This window comes from Pholis gunnellus, assembly GCF_910591455.1.
Source record: "Pholis gunnellus genome assembly, chromosome: 20".
NCBI classification, from domain to species: domain Eukaryota; kingdom Metazoa; phylum Chordata; class Actinopteri; order Perciformes; family Pholidae; genus Pholis; species Pholis gunnellus.
Window position 1 is genome coordinate 6,718,123 of NC_136547.1, and position 19,208 is coordinate 6,737,330.

A 19,208-nucleotide genomic window follows, 5' to 3' on the forward strand; every position below is an offset into this window, starting at 1 on the left:
GTGCATCTTTTGTGCATTTTACATTAATACATTCTTATAGGATTTCTACTTTCAGTGCTTTTGTTTGGTGAGTGTGGTTGTTGTCGGCGCTCCCCTGACTGTCTGTGGTGAAACACCATAGATGAAAGCAAAACGCAAGAAACGCTCTCGCTCTCGCTGAAATATAACAAGTGCACACAATACAGATAAAAACAGATATTGGATATCGGACATCCCCAGTCTTTATTACTATTTCTATGAATTATTTTCCGGCTTAAGTGAAAAGACTCAGCAACTGATGAGCACAGCTGTGTTTCTCTTGAAGTGCACCATTTAAACCTCTTGTTTAATAAAAAATCCATTATCAACACATTTATTTCATAGTTTTATTTTTTTACTGCAACAAGAAGACAGATATTTCAGAATTTCTTTTGAGATTGCAGAGAATCCCAATAGTCCCAATATAAACACTGGTGTTTATATTTGTGTCCGTTCAACTCGTAGTTCTGGCGTCGCCAACAGGGAGGGCGGCATGTTAATCTGCTCCGTCAACTCAGAGTTCAAACAGAGTACGGTCTGTCATGTTCCCCGTAGCATTTGAAAGGCAGAATGTACCAAAGTACTATTCGCCGTCAACGCACAGGTCAGTCCTCTCCCATTTAATTAAGCTAATCACTCATTATATCCTTGAACAACAGAGGGAACGATATACATGCTGTGAAATATATGTTTTTATATTGTGTCAGAGAAGAATCTACCTGGCAGTCAAAGTAAATTAATTTGCTTTGATGTCTCCTGGATTAAAGCCCTGCAACACATTAGTGTCTGCGTAGCTTGCTGCCCCACTTAACGGTTGTTCTTTTGCAAGCAGAACTAAGACACATTAAATCACACCACACGAGGAGTAGACACTATCAGAGCTGCTGCACAAAACACACTGAATCACCCCAATGTGTTTGAAAGTACCTCACAAAGAAAGTGGCTTAATCTGGTTTTGCTTTATCTCCCAACATCCAACAACTCGCACTTCTGTGTAGCCTTAGAGAGGAATGTGAGGACATGCAGTATACTGATGTCGTACATTGAAAACCCCCTTTCTTTTTAAACCAGCAGATTCTGTCTATTTTTATGGAAAATAAGTCTACAAGCATCAGCCACTAGAGGAATCAATAAGTTAGGGTTTATCCACACCACCGTGGATGCAGAAGTGGAGAGTCTATTCACAACTCGTTCATGAGAATGCCATCACCATCTCAGGGTCATTTTTTTAAAGGTTACATTGTGAAGATTACGAAATAATCGGACATGAGGTCACCTCTCAAATGCAAATTTCACCGGAACTCTTAACTCCTACAACAACTTCTGCTCATATGACTCTTCTTTTATTTATATTGCCTGTGATAGTTAGATTTTACGATTTCATTCTGGTCTATGAAGCTATAACATAATTCCCTTTTTTGTTGATTTGCTGCTGATCAGTTCAGGTTCTCTGGGACCTCAGCAGCAGCAGCTCAGTGTGACAGATGATGTGTGACCTAAGATCCCCTGGATCGTAATACTGTTGGCTGCCTTGCTCCTTGGCCCACTTTTAATGATTATTCTGCCTCAGGCCAGTGGATTAATTCTGTCTATAGAGCCTTGAAGAAACAAAGAGGAAATGTACCTATTGTATAACGCAGCTATAGCTGACTCTTTGGTAAAATTAGGAAATCATGAAACTGCATTAATTCACTCAAAAATGATTTTTTCATTCTGTGAAATTCAAGTTGTTAGGGTTTGAACAAAGAACCGAGCACTGGCAGAATATTTGGTATGAATGCTAATTTACTGGATCAGTCATCTGAGTCGGTTAACGATGTATTTCAAATGCATTTTTAAGAAATATAAATATACTCTGGATTGGTAGAATATAAATAAATGCAGTTTTTACACAGAAATTGTTAAATTACCTACTTAAAATAGCTTTAAATGCAGTTGTGAGATACATTCTACTTCACTCATCAATACTTAGGAAGACTTTTAAGACCATTATGATAAATGTAAGGAAAACACATGTGAGAGGATTAGATCTTCAGTCACTAAATAAACACGTTTCAATCACAAAGCATCAACTGACCTATAGCTGGTTAGTTTAAAGGTAAACACCACCTACATTAAGATTTAAGAATGAACATAAGCTATTCTCTCTCAAAGCCAGAAAATAAAGTAATTTTTGACGTCATCAAAGTCTAGTGCTGCTCCATATACAATGAATGGGTTAGGGTTAGGGCAGCCGTGTTTGTCAAGAGGGGCCAGTTGCAGTCAATTATACACATACATCTTACTGCCCAGAGTAGAATGCAAATAAGCAGTGGGAGAGGAGTACGAACATTACACAAACCAAACTTAGTGTAAATAATGGTATAAATAATGTTTCACAAAGCGGCAACCTCCGGTTCTTAAAACATGAAACCAGTGCTGAAGTGACTTAAACTTGCATTTGTGGTGACTCCACTGGTTGCATTGTGTCCACTTCATGAAAACACAAACTTTTACACATAATCGTAACCCTTCGGTCACCTAAAAATGTGTTTTTCTGCCTTTGGTTGTTCTTAGCTCCACCCTCTCGTGTCACTTCTGGTTCCCGTAAACCAACATGGTGACGGCCAAAAACCAAAGATGGCCAAAATGCTGAACTCCAGGCCTTAAAAACCATAGTCCACAAACTAATGGGTGACATTGCGGTGACTACGTCCACTTCTTATCCACAGGTTTTCACCTGGCCTCAGTCATGTTGGTGATGCTTTGATTCATTCTCTAAAGTTATCTTATCAAATGTCGCCTTCTGTTGTGATTTCCACTCCCAACATGAAGCAACAGCAATCCATTTACTGTCGTGATCAACATCATCCCTTTTCCTGCCAGGTCCCACTGCCCCCTGTCAGCCGCTATGTATTATTGAAGGGTTCACAAGTTCAATGGTTGCCGGAGGGTCTTGTCTCTGGGGAAAAGCGAGATGTCCAAGGAACAGTGATGTTACTGGTAGAACATATTAAATCAGGCCCCATGTGGTGATGTGGTTTCAGGAGCTAAGATGGCGAATTAACCCTCCAGCACAGATATAGACACAAATGGAAAACTAACACAGACAGTCGTGTTAAGACTCCACACAAAGACACGCACACACAGACAAAAGAATGTGTGCAATACATGCATTATATTCTATAAATCACCTACACAAAGAAAATACTCTTTACCTGTGTACAGAATCTCTCTGTAGCGGGCAGAGGGGCAGTCGTATATCACTGAGTTAGCATTGTGGAAGTTCATGGTTGTGTTTGCTCCGTTATTGTTGTAGTAAATGTGATCGAGGTTGTGGCTTAGAAAGTTGCATTCTGCCCCGATCCAAGGTTGCATAGTCATTTCCAATAAAATGAAAAGTGAGGAAAGACTAACCTTCACAATAAAAGACCAGGAGAATCAAAGATGAGAGAAGCAGTTTCATGGTGTTAGTTTTTAAATGAACGTGTGATACGGTGCTGTACGGGGAGTCCATAAGTGAAAGACGATTTGTTGTGGAATATACTAGGACAATGATTGTAACATCTTGACAATAGTAACAGTGGTATCTTCACTCTCTCAACAGTGATCTCTTTTTGCGTTGTCATCCCGAAATAGATTTTTTTTCGTCTGTTTTACTTTACCAGTGTCTTGCTGTTTTTATTCTCAAAATACCCAACTATATATATATATTCTGTGGTGGCATATGTATCTTGATGAGTTGGTGTTAACTGCAACCTGATAATTAAAATGTCCGGTGCCATTCGAGGAGCTCATCCATCCCTATTTTAGCTGAAATCTGTTTCTCTCCATCTGTTCAGGAATCATCAGGACTGCCTTATCTGAAATGGACCGGGAAGCCAGAGAACACTACACCGTTGTTATCCAAGCCAAAGACATGGCGGGCCAGGTCGGAGGCCTCTCCGGCTCCACCACCATTAACATCACTCTGACAGACGTCAACGACAACCCGCCCATGTTTCCCCAAAGTGCGTATCCATCGTTACCTGAAAACAACAAACAAAATGCAGGCCAAACTTGATTATTTTGCAGAACAATCAGTAGAAAACCACAGTTAAGTGAATAATGATTAGGCTAAATTGTCTTTGGCCATAGCTTCTATTAGGAAACTCTTAACGCAAACTAGCCACAAGGCTAATTTAGCACAATAACCAATGGGAAAGTGAATGTGTTACTACGAACCTACATATACAGTATATACACAACTTATGTTACATTAAATGGAGTAGCTTTGGCTGGAAATTGGAAAAACATTTTAAGCAGACCTCCATTACAGAGGCCTGAGGCAGAACCTGAACAGCATTTCTAACAGGAGATCTGTGTTGTGTTTCCCTTCTGAAAGTGGACGAGCAGACATGCTATTTTTAAAATCATCTGCACACAAAAGACAACCAGATTATTGCTGTTATGGCTGCTTGAATGAAAAGAAGAAGCATCAACAGTTCAGTATTTGCAGGGACAAAATTCTTTTAATTATAATTTATTCATGCTTGCGGTAATTAACCATATATCAATCCTAGAGGGTCTTAGAGAGCAGATCATGGATTATTGAAGCTTCCCGTCATAGACCTCTTTAGCATTCCTCACTGTGATGTATTATACTTCATTACTGTGTGACTCAGTAGTCTAATATTGCAGTTAAATGTTTCCATAATTAGCTGAATTAGACTAGCTTTTATCAAAACCCTTTGTTTTGCCGTCTGAATTTCCTCCGTTTTAATAATAAATACTGTATAAGTAATGATAAAGTTGTCTTTGAAAGGGCCCCATCAAGCACAATCCCCGGGGCTTGGAGATTTTCATTTTTGTGCTGCAGTGAATACCATCAACATTGTCTGAATTATCACCCACGATGATCCACGCCATTGCAGTACTACAGCATGAACCTCCGTTTAGCATTTAATGTCACTTGATGCACTGCAGACTATTTTTAATGACATTCCCTCAGGAACAAATGGTGACAGAATCAAACTGCTCAGCTAAGCCCTGTTAGAAGAACATCCAGACAACGATGTGGGGCTAGTCAGCTTCTGTTTTAAATATATATATATTTAGTTTTTACCCCCATCTCTAAATGAGTACGCATTAATGTTTATCCACAGAAAATTACCAGCTGTACGTCCCTGAATCAGCTCAAGTAGGGAAACCGGTGGGGAAGATCAAAGCCAATGATGAGGACCTTGGCATCAATGCAGACATCAAGTACAGCATCATTAACTCAGAGGGGGCCAACACGTTCTCCATAGCCACGGAAAGGGACACGAGAGAGGGCATCATCAGCCTCAAAAAGGTAAGAACATGATTCCTGCAACACAGAAATGTGAACCCTCTGGAAAATATATGAGCAAAGAGCCCTGTGGAGCAGTCTTGCTTGAACACTTACTTAAAGGGGACTTGAGTATACTTGTATTTTGGGTTTTAGTTAGAGTATGTTTACATGCTTTGATGTTCAAAAAACACATTATTTTTCTTATACTGTTTGCCTGAATATACCTGTATTCACCCTCTGAAAGGCTCTGTTTTAACGCCTGTCTCTTTAAGACCTTAAACCTTCCTGAAACCAGTCCAGTCTGCTCTGATTGGCTTCCGAGAAAAATATGGTGTACCTCTGCAAAGGTTGTCTTTTTGCCGTTTGTGGGTTTGTGTGTGTTCCATGATATTCCCCCTTTAAAAGGTGTATTCTGGAGAGTTTTGACCATAAGTGGTACCATAAAACAGGTCCTCATATCAAATGACTAACCAGCATATGTGGACACTCATGCATACACAATGCTGCCGTATGCAGAGAGTGGTAACAGTTGGTGGAAGTAATGCACATTAAAAAACGGTAAGAAAAATGCCAGCTGATCTACACTGTTCCACAAGTTCTAAATAATTCTAAACAAATAGGGTTTAGTAGGGAAAAAAGGCATCACAAGTATAGGTCTAAGAGGTTTACAATGTTGTAGTTTTGTTGAGTTTAAATTAAATAATTCAGTTTACAATGAAAACACAGGATTCTAACTTTCTATATGCAGTTAAGAAATCTAATTTCAGTGCACGATTCGTTTATCAACCAGCATGGCATTAAGCCGACAGCTCTAGTGTGCTAATGATTTCCCAACAATGCCCCCCCCCCCCCCCCCCCCCCCCCCCCAACAGCCTCTGAACTACGAGAGAAAGAAGACCTACACTCTCCACATTGAGGGCACGAATACACATGTGGATCCTCGTTTTTCCTATCTTGGCTCTTTCAAAGACACTGCCACCCTTAAAATCACCGTTGGGGATGTGGACGAAGCCCCAGTCTTTTCTATAGACCATTACATCATGGACGTATACGAGAACTCTCCTAGTGGCACAGAGGTGGGCGTCGTAACGGCTCGAGACCCTGACGGCAGGAACAGTCCTGTCAGGTAAGTAACTCCGACAATCTGCTGAAAAGATTACAAATATTCAGAGCAGCTCTGTAGGCATACTGTCTTATTAGTTGTGCACCAATGGATATAATTGAAGATCTATCGTTTCTCGTGTTAAGAAATATCAGACAAGCCCACTGCAAAAGCAAAGGGTAAGAGTGGAGGTTACTTATATTATGAGGCTTATTTTGAGGCTCAATGCTCTTGAGTCAACTAATTAGTTGGCAAATCTTTTTTTAGAAACATACCAGTCTTATGAAGTCCCATAAAGAATGGTTACCATATCTGGTGGTTGGTAAAGCGTACGTTTGATTGATACGCAAGATTGTTGATGAGAATCAAGACCATTTTTTGCCAAATTGCTCACAGCTTCATTGGGAATTACTCGCTTATGTATTCATGTATTCATCTTTTGATCAGAGTTTCTTTTCTGGCATTCAGGTTTACCAGTGAGATATCTTTTGCTGCAAAAAAGTGAGGTGCTGTAGATCCGCCCCTCGAGGTTTAAGTCGAACTAATACGATTATTTCTGCCTCCAAGAAATGTTTGTCGAACTAAAACCCCAATTTGCATGTCATATCTCTGCCCCATATAATTGTACTTTTTTTGTGGATGAGCATTTGAAGCTATGACACTGTAGTTTGCACATGTACATGTCAAAATGCACTCGTTTTTGTCTTTAAGCACCATATGACAATTCTGATTCTGGCAAATTGAGGATTTTTCAGATGGCTTTGAACCACCACTATAGAGCATAATGTTAAATAGAATGTACTGCATTGTCTTTAGTAGCCCCGTGTTTGTTGCTGCTCCTATACATGCCTTTAACGTTCCCCATACCCTCTAAAAATCAACAACATGCATTGTGTATCCTTCTCATTCTTTTGCATCATCGTTAGTTATTTTGCCTGCAAGTCTGTAGAAGTAACCCGAAGCGGTACAACTGCTTAGCACATTAGTATGCGCTCTAAACACATGCTTGTGAACTGTTGAAACAGATTGATACTACCCTTAGGCAGTGGGCTAATCCTAGGTTTTTAGCTCCGCACAGGTACCTTTGCTTCGTGACATTGCACTCAAGCAGCTCTGCACCGCTTGTATTCATTAGAATTCCCTCTTTAGCCCCGGAGTAAATGATGGAGTATAGTTGTAAACATGGATGTCCTCATGAGATGAATTCTTGCTGATATATCATTAAGACACGATTATATGTTATAGGATCACAGGAAAAAGCTTTGCCATAGGCTGCAGAGCCCAGGGGTGTCCTTAGCCGCGTTAAGCACAGTGACTTATCACCATGCTACCGTCCTCCCTGTTTTGGACAGGCGAGCTCTGCGGTCCTTGACGGCTGATGTTCAATTTACAATGTGAGGACGACATGGGGAAAAGGATATTCTTAGGAATCTTAAGACTGTGAATGATTTGCTGGAACAAGAAGATAATCTGCATATGAAAGAGTTCCCTTGCTCTCTCCTTGTGGGATACGTCCTCCTCGACCATTCCTGAGTTACATCGCTCCCAACGTTCACCAAATAGAGACGAAGGCAGTATTTCCACGATAGCCACCTAGAGAAGAAGAAAACAGCTAAACAACTGTGCCACTGCTCCCTGTGTTGGCATCAGGATGCAGGAGGGATCTGGCTCCCTTTGATCATCACAAGTCCGCCCATGCGTGCAGTGAAATAAACATGTTGTTGAAGTGACATTTTAAATTGACATCTAAATAGCCAAAGAACGCCTTGATGGCTCATTATCTCTGGTTGACATTATCATCAGAGCAGTTATGAAAACATCTTGGTTGGCCTGGTTTCTTTTAAGTCAGCCTTCTATTAACGTATCATGCATTTTCCTTTAAGTGGCAACAGCTGTAATATCATAACTGAGGAAAGTTGTGCATTTTGAAAATATGAAGATGAAATGCGGAAAAATACAAAATACCCCGGCATCACTGCTGTTTGCAACAGTTGCAGCACTTTTTCAATAAACGGTTTGAATAGAGTTGCGTAGGCAGAGGACCAACTACCGGGATGCTTTTGAACCAGAGCAGCGTCTGGCAGTCTGTCTGAGATAAATTGTTGAAGAGCCAGAGCTACTCTTAGCTATTTTATTGAGTTTCCTGTGGGTGAAATGCTCTGAGTGACTTTGAGTTTCCTCTGGTAAACAGCTATGCAGTGTACTTTATATGTCTCGGGCTTTTTTGTGAAAGGTATGAACGGAAAGAGTGGATCTGGTCTGCGCTGCCTTTGTCGAGGTTAAAAGGAGTACAAAACGTTGCTGTCCCAGTTTGGACTACGGAGCCTCCGTGTTGTTGTACACTAGTGTACGACCTGAATACGCACAACCTGATTTGTTGTTGCCTTTATTCACGGTGCGAAAGCTCAGAAGAATCCACCTGGCTCTGAGAAGGCAGCTTTCTTTTGTTACGTTATTTTGGCATTCTATGTGAAAGTACTTTGTACTAAAACAATAGTTCGAAAGTTGCTTTTCCTATTTTTGTCCATCTGACAAGTTTGATTTTGTGATGTGCATTCCCACCTCGCTGGGCTGCAGTACTGTAGGCGTTTAGTCTTGTTGATGTTCAGTGCACTCTAAGGCTACAATGAAAACAAAACAACTATTCTATTTCAGTTTGAATTCCTTATATTTCCCAGAATGCCAGAGTAAATGGCTATTAGCTACGGAACAAATGGGAATATGTACACAATCATCATTTGTTGTTGTTTGATTCAGGGCGTCTGACGCCAAACGCTGATGTTAACTGAAGAAAAGGAAAGATATTTCTGGAAAGTAATCATTACGATACAACACATCTTGTAAGTTTTCCACAGAAATAAGAAAATAAATCACTAAATAATCTTAATTTAAAACAAATACGATTCATCACCAGAAGCAGTAATTAAAGTGTTGTTTTTTTTCCCCCTACAAGCCAAAAAAAACAGGTTTTTCATCTTGACAAAGCAAATGCTTAGCACCTAAACTCTTACTGCTGGAAAGCCTTCACGCTCTTATGAGCCTGAGCTTTTAATAAATCATGACAGTATTTCTACTGAGGCTGCTGGGTACACTTGTAAGCAATCCAAGTTAAAAAGAAAATAGTTTATTATTTCAAATAAATGCAATCCTGGCATTAATACCCCTATACCATTTCCATCTCTCATGCCAATTGAAAATTGTCGACTTAGCCATATTACTCAGGAGAATGAATGAATGAATGCCGGATTAAAGGTGTAAATAGGTCATTAGGAGATAAATTAGGGAATACACAGTCAATGCTCATTTCGTGCTTGAACTCATGAGGGGAGCAGCTGAGCCCATTTCTGCTTTGTATGCCACAGGCTGCTCTGCTTCTAGTTGGATAACAGCGTTGCTCGAAAGCCATTACAACAGTGCAAACACGGCCAGCAGAACATCGCCTTTTGTCATTATTAAAAATGTAAGATAATTGCTCTTGACTTAGAAATATGTATTTTCAGAACATTCTTTCAAGACCTAAAGTCCATTTAAAAGCAGCGGGAATTATTCCCTCCGTGTGCTGCGGGACTTTGAAAATCAAAGCAGCGTAAGAACATCCCCCTTCGACTTGTGCTGTGTCTGCACTTTATTCATTTCACTGCACGCTTTTGGTCTTCTGGATCTCTTATCATCAATGTAAGGTTTTGTTCTCTGCTTTGATATATATATATTTAGTAGTAAGTAAATATGTGATTTCTAAGGCCGCAGTGCAATTGTTAAACTAAAGCCATGGGTTAAAGAATCTGCACCGGAAGCATTTAACCAAGTACTATTTGACTTAAAGGGGCCCTCTGCCATCTTTGAACAACAGTCCTCTGTGGCTCTAAAGTGGGTCAAAAGACCTGAAGAAGTTATTGTTCAAAGTGGGCATAAAGCAGTTGTAACAGTACACGTAATCGCCGTTGCAACTGCAACACAGTTACTGTGTGATTCAATGTGAAGCTGTGCAGTCAAATAAATGCAGTCGAAACAATGGTACATATTGTATAAAACTAAATAAAAATATAGTAAAAAACACAACTTCTCAAGCACATTTAGCTCAGTCTAACCTGAAAATCGTGAAATCTTTCAACTGGTAAATCAAGAAAAGTGCCGAAACTCTTATATTTTTTCCATCACTGTGTTAACTTTTAAAGAATGCTTCTGGAGTGGAGACATAAGATCATGTTTTCCTTTCCTAATAGGTTCTTCTTGGACAGCAAAGAGGAAGGACTGCGGTACTTCAGAATCGATGAAAGCAGTGGACTCATACGGACGACGCAGCCTCTGGACAGAGAAGACATGGCTTGGCACAACATCACTGTGATGGCCTCGGAGGTTGGTAGGTACCCCGGTTGCTTTCCATAAACACAATGTTTACACGGGGGGGCGAGTAAACGTGACGCTGCGTCTGTTTGCTCTCGTGCGAGTGTTCACGAGTGAGCAGATGATGGTTTTCCTGAATGTCTTGCCACGTCGTCATGCTTCTTCTTACTCCCTGTTGAACAGATTCCGATTTAATTTTCATTTTGCATAGTTTAGGAAAGTCTTGAGACTTGGGGAAAATGTTCTTCCCTCAGTGCTTTTATGAAATCCCAATGTTAATGTAATTGTAGACACACAATTTCATCATGTTTTAGAGGATATTTATCTTTGAATTAAATATATATTTTGGAAATTAAAAATTGCTGTACGTACGGGTCACCTTCTAACATATACATATTTAAAAAGCCAGGATATAGAGTATGTTTGACACCTTCGGGCACTGTAGTAAACACACAAAATGCTATTATCCAGTTGCCTAAAAGAAGCAGTTAACATAGATTGCTCTTGCTTTCCACACTCATCTTGTTTAGCCCCGAGCTAATGGCAGACATTGTAAATCGCTATCAGAATTGCATTGAAATCATGGGTGAGCGTTGTGCTGCGACAGCATGATTTAAAGACTAGAAAGTCAAAAGCAATGATTGGTGCTATAGTTCTACCCAGAGGCTTTTTTTTTTTTCCCCACCTTCCCCACAAGATAACAAGACACCCTGAGGGGATCGTAGAGTCAGAGAGCAGTCCGGGTTCAAAATCATAGCGTGTAAAATTGGAGTCAAAATCAATATCAACAAAAGGAGCGATCCATAAAAAGGAATGGCTTTATGAATCTCCACTGCACACTGTTCCGCTACCAACAGAATAAAACCACCAGCACCGTTTAGATATTCCCTTCACTGGTTTGATCAAACTCACTTCAACAGGAAACCGTGTTAACGGACACACATCCACTGCAGGACTCTCGTGGGCCAATTCACAAAGACTGGGTTGCGCCCGCTGTGTTTAGCACCATGTCTTGTGCATCACTCTCCACAAAATATATTGCGCTCGTGATAGAACGTCACGCTCTCAGTTTTGCAGCCGATTGCAATTGCCCATTGTGGCCTTTGCGGCAAGTGCACATGGGCGGGGACAATGGCAGAGAGAAGAAGAAAAAGGTCCTGACCGACGAGGCATGTAAACGTGACAGAGAGATTTAATTAATGTGCTTCAGTTACCACTAACTCTCTGAGGACGCTATAATTTCACCGTAACTGCATGTTGCTATTTGCGCTGATCTTTGTGATTGGACTGTTTTTGTAATGAGGCTCATTTACATAAAAAAAGGAGACAATTTTGGGGCAAAAGTATTAAATACGGAGGAGCATGGAATTCCATTTTCATTGGCAGCAAAGTTAAGGACGCATTTCACCCTATGACAATTACACACTTCCCTTTTTGTCTTACTTGTGCAGGTTTAGCGTTTGAGGGGCGAATCACTAAATGATTGAGAGGCTTTTTCAGTCATTCCACATTTGGAAAGAATGCACAAAAACAAGGAGCATGAGCGTTCGAACCCTTACGACTGCAATAACTGCTGTTGCCTGCAGCTGTTCAGCTAACCAGTTCAGTGTCACGACTTTCTTTTTGCTCATTCCTCTGACTCTAACTAGTCTGCTAAATTGTATTTAAGGATCACAGTGAAGAGACTGTATACGGCCCAGTCCACATCAATTTACCTTATTTATGTGGGTCATGCAGTGGAAATGTCCCACTTCAAATGGTAAAATAAAGCTTTCAATAAAATAAAAGCATTTGTTTTGTTTTGTAAGATCAGGATTCTTAATCAGCAACATTCGAGGTCAATCGTATAACCAAGAAATGTGATTAAAACGTCCGTCTCTTCAATAGTTAAACAGCATGGTGCAGTTCAGTGCACTTTTCCTATACTTGTCCAGTTTTTGGAGCTGCAAGATGTTTAAATAGCATACTATCCAACAGTATTTAAACACAGCCCAATAACAGATGAGTTAATAGCTAAAGTAACAATTAGAGTCTGGAGAAAACAAGGATGAAGGAGTCATTTGCATATTGATTAGAATGTATACAAATTCCATTAGAGTGTATTTTTTTTATAATTAACTACAAAATCAAATTAGTCCCAATTGTTTCAATGTCCTTCTCTACATTGAAAATTAATTAAATCAATGCAGGCGCGGCTAAATTCAAGAATTGTTATCAGGTAACTTGGGTAATTTGTAATCACAATTAGACAAATCTCTCGCCAACCGACAGAGGTGCTGCATGCTAATGGTTCTTTATCTCCTCTCCTTAGTATTCAAGGATACAGTCACAGGCCGAGACATTGTAAAAAAACAGAACAATACATTTATACAACTCTCAATGAGCAAGGACACACAGTGTTATAGACGCAAAGCAGTACAGCTTTTACCTTCTCATGTAGATCGACTGTAGTGAATGAGTGAATTAAAAGTATGAATATGTGACTGAATTGTGTTGTTGATTTATTGGTGCAATGTGAGACCTTCAGGCGCTGAAAATATACCACTTGAAACATTATTTTAATAGAAAGACTGCCGCAACTGCCGGAATTTTTCCCATTCAAGCAAGGTTTTGCCGAGCGAGCATGTTATTATTCAGCGATGTCCTGCTACACCAGGGGTCCCCAAACTTCTTCCTGTGAGGTCCACATCACTGAACATATCGTTTGACCTAGGGCCGCACGATTATGGGGGGGGGGGGGGGGGGGGGGTGCTACTCGCAGGTGAGCGACTGTTGCATCGTGCGCGCGGATCGGGGCGGAACACCGCCGTGCGCGATACAGAGAGCAGGGGAATTGAAAACGTGCGACCATGTAGTGACAGACATGACATGCCGGCGTGTAAATAAATGAAGCACAAGTACTCGTCCTTCAAGCTCCCGTCTCTCTGCTTCTTCTTCTTCTTCTACTCTTCTACTTCTACAGGGTGCGCGCATGACAGCTCTCATCTCGTTCGCCCCCTGGTGGTTGGCTGATTCAGGAAGCGTTTGATTTGATATGTAGCAGAGCACGTATTTTAAACGTTAATATCGCAGACGATCATGCTCATTTAATCGTGGCAGCCAAAATCGTGATCGCAATTAAAATTCGATTAATTGTGCAGACTGAAAAAAAATCATAATGCGTCTCTGGTATTGTTCAGGGGGCCGGACCAAATGTGGAGGCGGGCCGCATCCGGCCCGCGGGCCGTAGTTTGGGGACCACTGTGCTACACACTCGTACTGTAAAACACGCTCACACCTGGAAGCTGTGAAACCAGTCTACTGCTCCACGGTTTGTGGGTGGAATGCCTTGCTCTAGAGCCCTTCAGTAATATATCTGAAGCTATAGCGGAAAATCATGGGAAAACCGTTACCACACACCGAGGGGCAAATTCAAAGATTGTGCAGCTTTTGCAGCCGCTAAACTTGTGCAAATAAGACAAAAAGAAACCGTGTGAGTCTCAAATGGAAAAATGCATCCTTAACGGCACTGCCGAGCAAAACTTGCCTGCTCCTGTGCTATTTGCACGTATTTGTTTCAGGTAATATTCATAAATTTGGCGCAAAATCCCCCCCTTTCTATGAAAGTGAGCCTTGTTCAGCGCTGATAGCCAAACGCTTCTACATATATATAATTTGCGTCTTCAGTGGGTTGGTGGTAACTGAAGCGCATGAGGGGTGTCTGCTCACCATCATTGATTTGGGGACGCAATGACAGTTGTGTCATAACAAACTAATGAATAAAGCTCCCTTACGTGAAAATGGTAGCGAAAAAAAGGGATTTGAATATTGACTGTAGCTACTCTGCTGTGCTTCGTGCGTTAATGCGCACAGCATCTCTCTGAACACCCACATCGTTTTCCGCTGCCGTGGGACCGCTGCAGGTATTTCATAAACTCCCAAAAACTCTTAAATAAGAACAAGAATTTAATCATTTTCTCATTAATGATGTATTATTTCACCCAGCTGCATATGTGTATTCGGCGACGCAGAGGTCCATATGGGCACAATGAAGAAGATAACTCAAAGTAGGATGAAGCCTCCTACGAGGCCGAGTCTCACCCCTCCCAGCCGACTCATCGGCCTCAAGGGCAAAATAACCTAAACATTTCTCTCCCACTTCTAGGAGCACTTTCGCCTGACATTCCTGCCCTCGTGGCACTGTAATGCTTCACGGATATAAGTGTCCACCGCATGGCATATACCGCAATAAAAAACGTAATCCAATAGTGCAACTCATAATTCAAACTATATTCACGTAACTCAGTGAATTAGGAGGCTATTTTGTTGCCATTAAGGCTGCTACTTTATGTTAAAATGAAGGAGGGTAGGTCATTTGATTTCCATGCCTCATGAGTTGCTCATGCAGCGCAAGGGGCAAATAATGCATCACAACCCAGCACACCAAGTGGGACACGGAAATGCGGCACGAAGATGATCAGATGTGCTTTAATATACAAAATTGCCTTCTGCAACGTTGCGTCCCTCAGTGCTTTTATAGTGGCAGAGTCTAAGACAAAACCCATAAGCAGCCTAACAAGAAGAGCACAGTGTGTCCCAGTTTGAAATCACAGTGTCGATGCTCTACTTTGTCATTAAGGCTTACATTTGACTTTCATCTTCTTTTGTCGCTTGTTCTCTCCCCTCTGCTACAGACAACCCCAGCCTTCTCAGCCACGTTCCTGTTACAGTCCAGGTGCTGGACGTGAACGACAATCCGCCAGAAATAGCCACGGACGAGGAGGTCATTGTGTGCGAGAGCTCAAGGCCGGGACAGGTGAGCGTCTCGGATTCACCTCGAAAAATATGCACCACCTATCTCTGGTCCCGTTCTCGCCCTCTATCCGCTCGCACGTTCACATCTCTCCACACCGCTCACACGCCTCAAAGTTCCTGAGCGCTGTGCATTAACCTCAGATGCACCGACTACATGCACTCTGCACTCAGCTATTGTTTCCCTCAGCAGTTTTGAGTGGCTCACTGAGAGCTGAGCAGTAAGAAACTGTAAAGGCATTGGGGGAGAGCTGCTCGATCATCCCTCATTCAAAATGAGCATCTCAGCGGCAAACCATGACGGCTGTAAATCGAAGCTCATTCCAACTTGCTCTCAGTAGTCTTTGATTCATTCAAATTAAGAAGGTTTTTGAGATGTAGAGCAATCCGCAGCATGGAAATGGCTGAAAGGGCAGTTCGGCAAATGATGATGGAGTAAAGAGCGGGAAGACACAACTAAATACATTTTTAATAGTTTTTAGCCAGTGGAAGAAAAGTTTGAATTAAGGTTTGCATTAAATTTGAATTACGGTTGCATTACAGCCTCAGGGTTTCTCAGCGCCGGGGATTAAGTGTTGAATGAGACAGTGGCACACCAACGTTCAAATGACAACATGTGTGAAAGAAAAGAGCTGCTCATTAATTAATGTTTCAGATTAAAATGTTCATACCATTTATACATGTCTTTCCTGTTGGTTGGCAGGTGTCCATCAAAACACCGAGTTCCAATTAAGAGTTAAATCTCTGCAGTAAATCAGGGCTCACGATATGTTAAACTGTGGGCCGCCATAGCAACAGGACTCCAGTAAAAGGGAACTATTCATTAATTAAATGACCTCTAACACAGCTTCCCTTCGTCTTTGATTGTCGGCCTCGGTGATACACATGAATGCACTCCAGGGTGCTCTGTTATCGACATTAACATACATCATTATTATCATTATAAGTTTATCATTATAGCTCAACATAAACATAGCGTCAGTGTTTAAAGCAACTGTAACCTTATATAACTGACAGGTGTGATGATTTACAATATTCACATTCTGACTTAATTCAAATTTGGCAGGTGCCGTTAAAAAAATGTGGAAATCAACAAGGTTCAAGGTTTGTCAACGTTGAGATTGACGAGTTTGCAGGTAAATGATGTAAATAACTGATTTAGGGTCAGATTTGTTGGTATTACAAAACATCTTGTTGATCTTTAAAAGGTAAACTTAAAACCTTTCTATTCAGCCAGACCGTTGACACATAATGGATTATGGAAACACTCGTTCTTACATTATTTTTATTCTATTTTATTAATCTAGTTTTTATTTTACGCTGTTTTACTACTATTACTGTTATTAACGTTTTATCATTTTATTCTTTTGAGTGCATTATTCTCAAATCATTAACTTGCTGAATTTTTGTATTTTCTGTTGTTTTCACTGTCCACACTAAGTAATCTGTGAAGCACTTTTAAATGCACTAACCTATACGTGAGAGGAGGAATCTTAGCAACTCAACAATTAAAGCACTGTACTGCTCAACAGTTTGCAACAGTTAATTACTTCATGCAAATATTAGATGTATGCTACAGTACTTTCACACCCACCACCAGCAGCCAGACGAGCTCACATGTTTCTTAAGAAATCCATTATCATTATCCTCTAAACCAAAATTTGCATTATGGAAAACCACTTTGCACCCACTCAGGAAACAATCATGTGGTGATGTTTCCTCAGGCAGCCATTTACAAGCAAACAGACAATTGTATTGCTTACTCTGGTTTGCTAGACGTCCCGCTATCCTGTTTTTAAGACTAATCAAGTGGCAGTTAGCTGCTATTTCACATTGATGGAAAACAAATTGATCACAACTTAACTTCGTCGCCAGTATTACCTAAAAGAAAGAGAACTCTGGCCTTCTCAGCCAAAAAGCCCCCACCAGTGGCCCCCTGTCAACCTTCGACATCCACATAAGGAACCTCAAGCACCTAACAAAGCACATCCTAATACTGCAGTTAACAGTCTGAGGCTTGTGCGAGTGCACCAGGAGCACAATCACAAGGCCACTTGGTGTTGTCAATTCTTTGAGGGAACAAAGGCCAAATACCAGGGCAGCAAGGCCATCAGATAAAACTATGATAGCATGTCCATGGAAGGAATACATTTAACTTAAAAGGTTATGGATGATTTTGTTTTTAATACTAAAATTCAGTTTATTCCACAAAACAGTTTTCTAAAATGCATTTACAAATGACCAATATCTGCAAGTTGTTTATTGTTGTTATTTCCTACTTTATTGTGCTATAGCCGCCTGAAAAATCCAGTTGTGAAAGATTCCAGTTCATAAAAACACATTCATGCTCGTAATTATTTTGTGTCCATACTTCATATACAGTGCGTGTGCAGCAGGGGTGAATGCATTTCTTCTCCTAGAGATTAGCGGATTAGCTTCTGAGGCGCACTGTGGGTCTCCTCTGGTTTGTCTATAGAACTTGAGCATAATTACAATAATCATATAAACTAGAGGTACATAAATGAATTTTTGACCTTTGCATTTAATCCATCCTGCGCGTTTAGGAGCAGTGGGCTGCTGTAAAGCATCCAGGGAGCAACTTGGGGTTCAGTGTCTCTTTCAAGGACACTACGACATGCAGACAGTAGGAGCTGGGGATCGATCTTTGAGGTGCTAGAGCAGGTCGTCTTTTGTTGGTGAAAGGACGACCCTCTCTACCCACTGAGCTACAGCTGCCCACAGAGCTGGCGCACGTTAAATTGTCACAAATTGCCCGGTTTTCCTGTGGTTCACACCAGGCTCAGAATCTCAACAAAAGACACTTGTGTCGACAAACAGTATTGACAGGAAGGCGGGGCATCAAGGCCACTGGCCGATGGGCATTCGTTTTTCAGAAGGGCATCGGGACCACGGCGCCGGTGACATTCCTGTCCTGAGCACAACACCACCCCAAATCTCACATTGCAGATAAGAACTCCCTGTGGTGACAGAGCCATCGGGTCGTTTTTCTCTCAAGGCCATCTCTCTACCTGCTCTCACTGTGTCTTTTACCAATTAGGGGGAGCAAGTTGACAAAAGTGGCAGTGAGGTTGCCCTGAGAGCACCCATGTCGAGCACCCCCCACCCCCCGGGACAAGCCAAACGTTCTGAAACCCTAGCGCCTTCTTAGCGTTTAGGTAGGAGGAGAAAATGTTGCAAGACCAGTTGGCTGTAGGTCAGTGGAACTCGACTCTGATCAACCAATCATAAGACATGCGTGAGAATCTACATCAGCTCCTTGTCCTGCCTGTAACTTAGAGTGAATTCTTTGATTCTGCTGAAGGCTGCAGCGACTGATTGAATGCGTGTTGTCTTCTGAACAACAGGTGATCCAGACCGTCACAGCAGTGGATAAGGACGACTTTGCCAACGGACAGCGGTTTTCCTTTGCTTTGCCGAGCCTGCTGCCAGTTAATCCCAACTTCACCCTGAAGGACAATGAAGGTAATTAAAGTGATCGATATGTTTGTTTGCATTTTCTTATGAGTATTGCACACCGCCTTCGGGTCCTCATTGCTCACATTCTGAAGTCCAATAAGCCGTACGGATTTCCTCAAACCGAGGAGGCGCGGTGACAATATGCGTTGTGTCAACCTGGGGCCACCAGGATCTCCTCTGAGTCGG

The 19,208-nt window shown here is 41.4% G+C and overlaps 1 protein-coding gene across 1 annotated transcript in view; it reads left to right on the forward strand.

Moving 5' to 3' along the window:
* LOC306712243 (cadherin-18) overlaps positions 1-19,208 on the forward strand; it is a gene marked incomplete at both ends in the record, with an annotated part of 62,819 nt that overhangs the window by 28,238 nt on the left and 15,373 nt on the right. The window contains 6 exons of the mRNA XM_079181424.1: positions 3,840-4,007; positions 5,142-5,329; positions 6,181-6,434; positions 10,634-10,770; positions 15,428-15,549; positions 18,911-19,028. Of these exons, the coding sequence (XP_079037550.1) occupies positions 3,840-4,007; positions 5,142-5,329; positions 6,181-6,434; positions 10,634-10,770; positions 15,428-15,549; positions 18,911-19,028 (987 nt within the window). The remainder of the gene's footprint in view (positions 1-3,839; positions 4,008-5,141; positions 5,330-6,180; positions 6,435-10,633; positions 10,771-15,427; positions 15,550-18,910; positions 19,029-19,208) is intronic.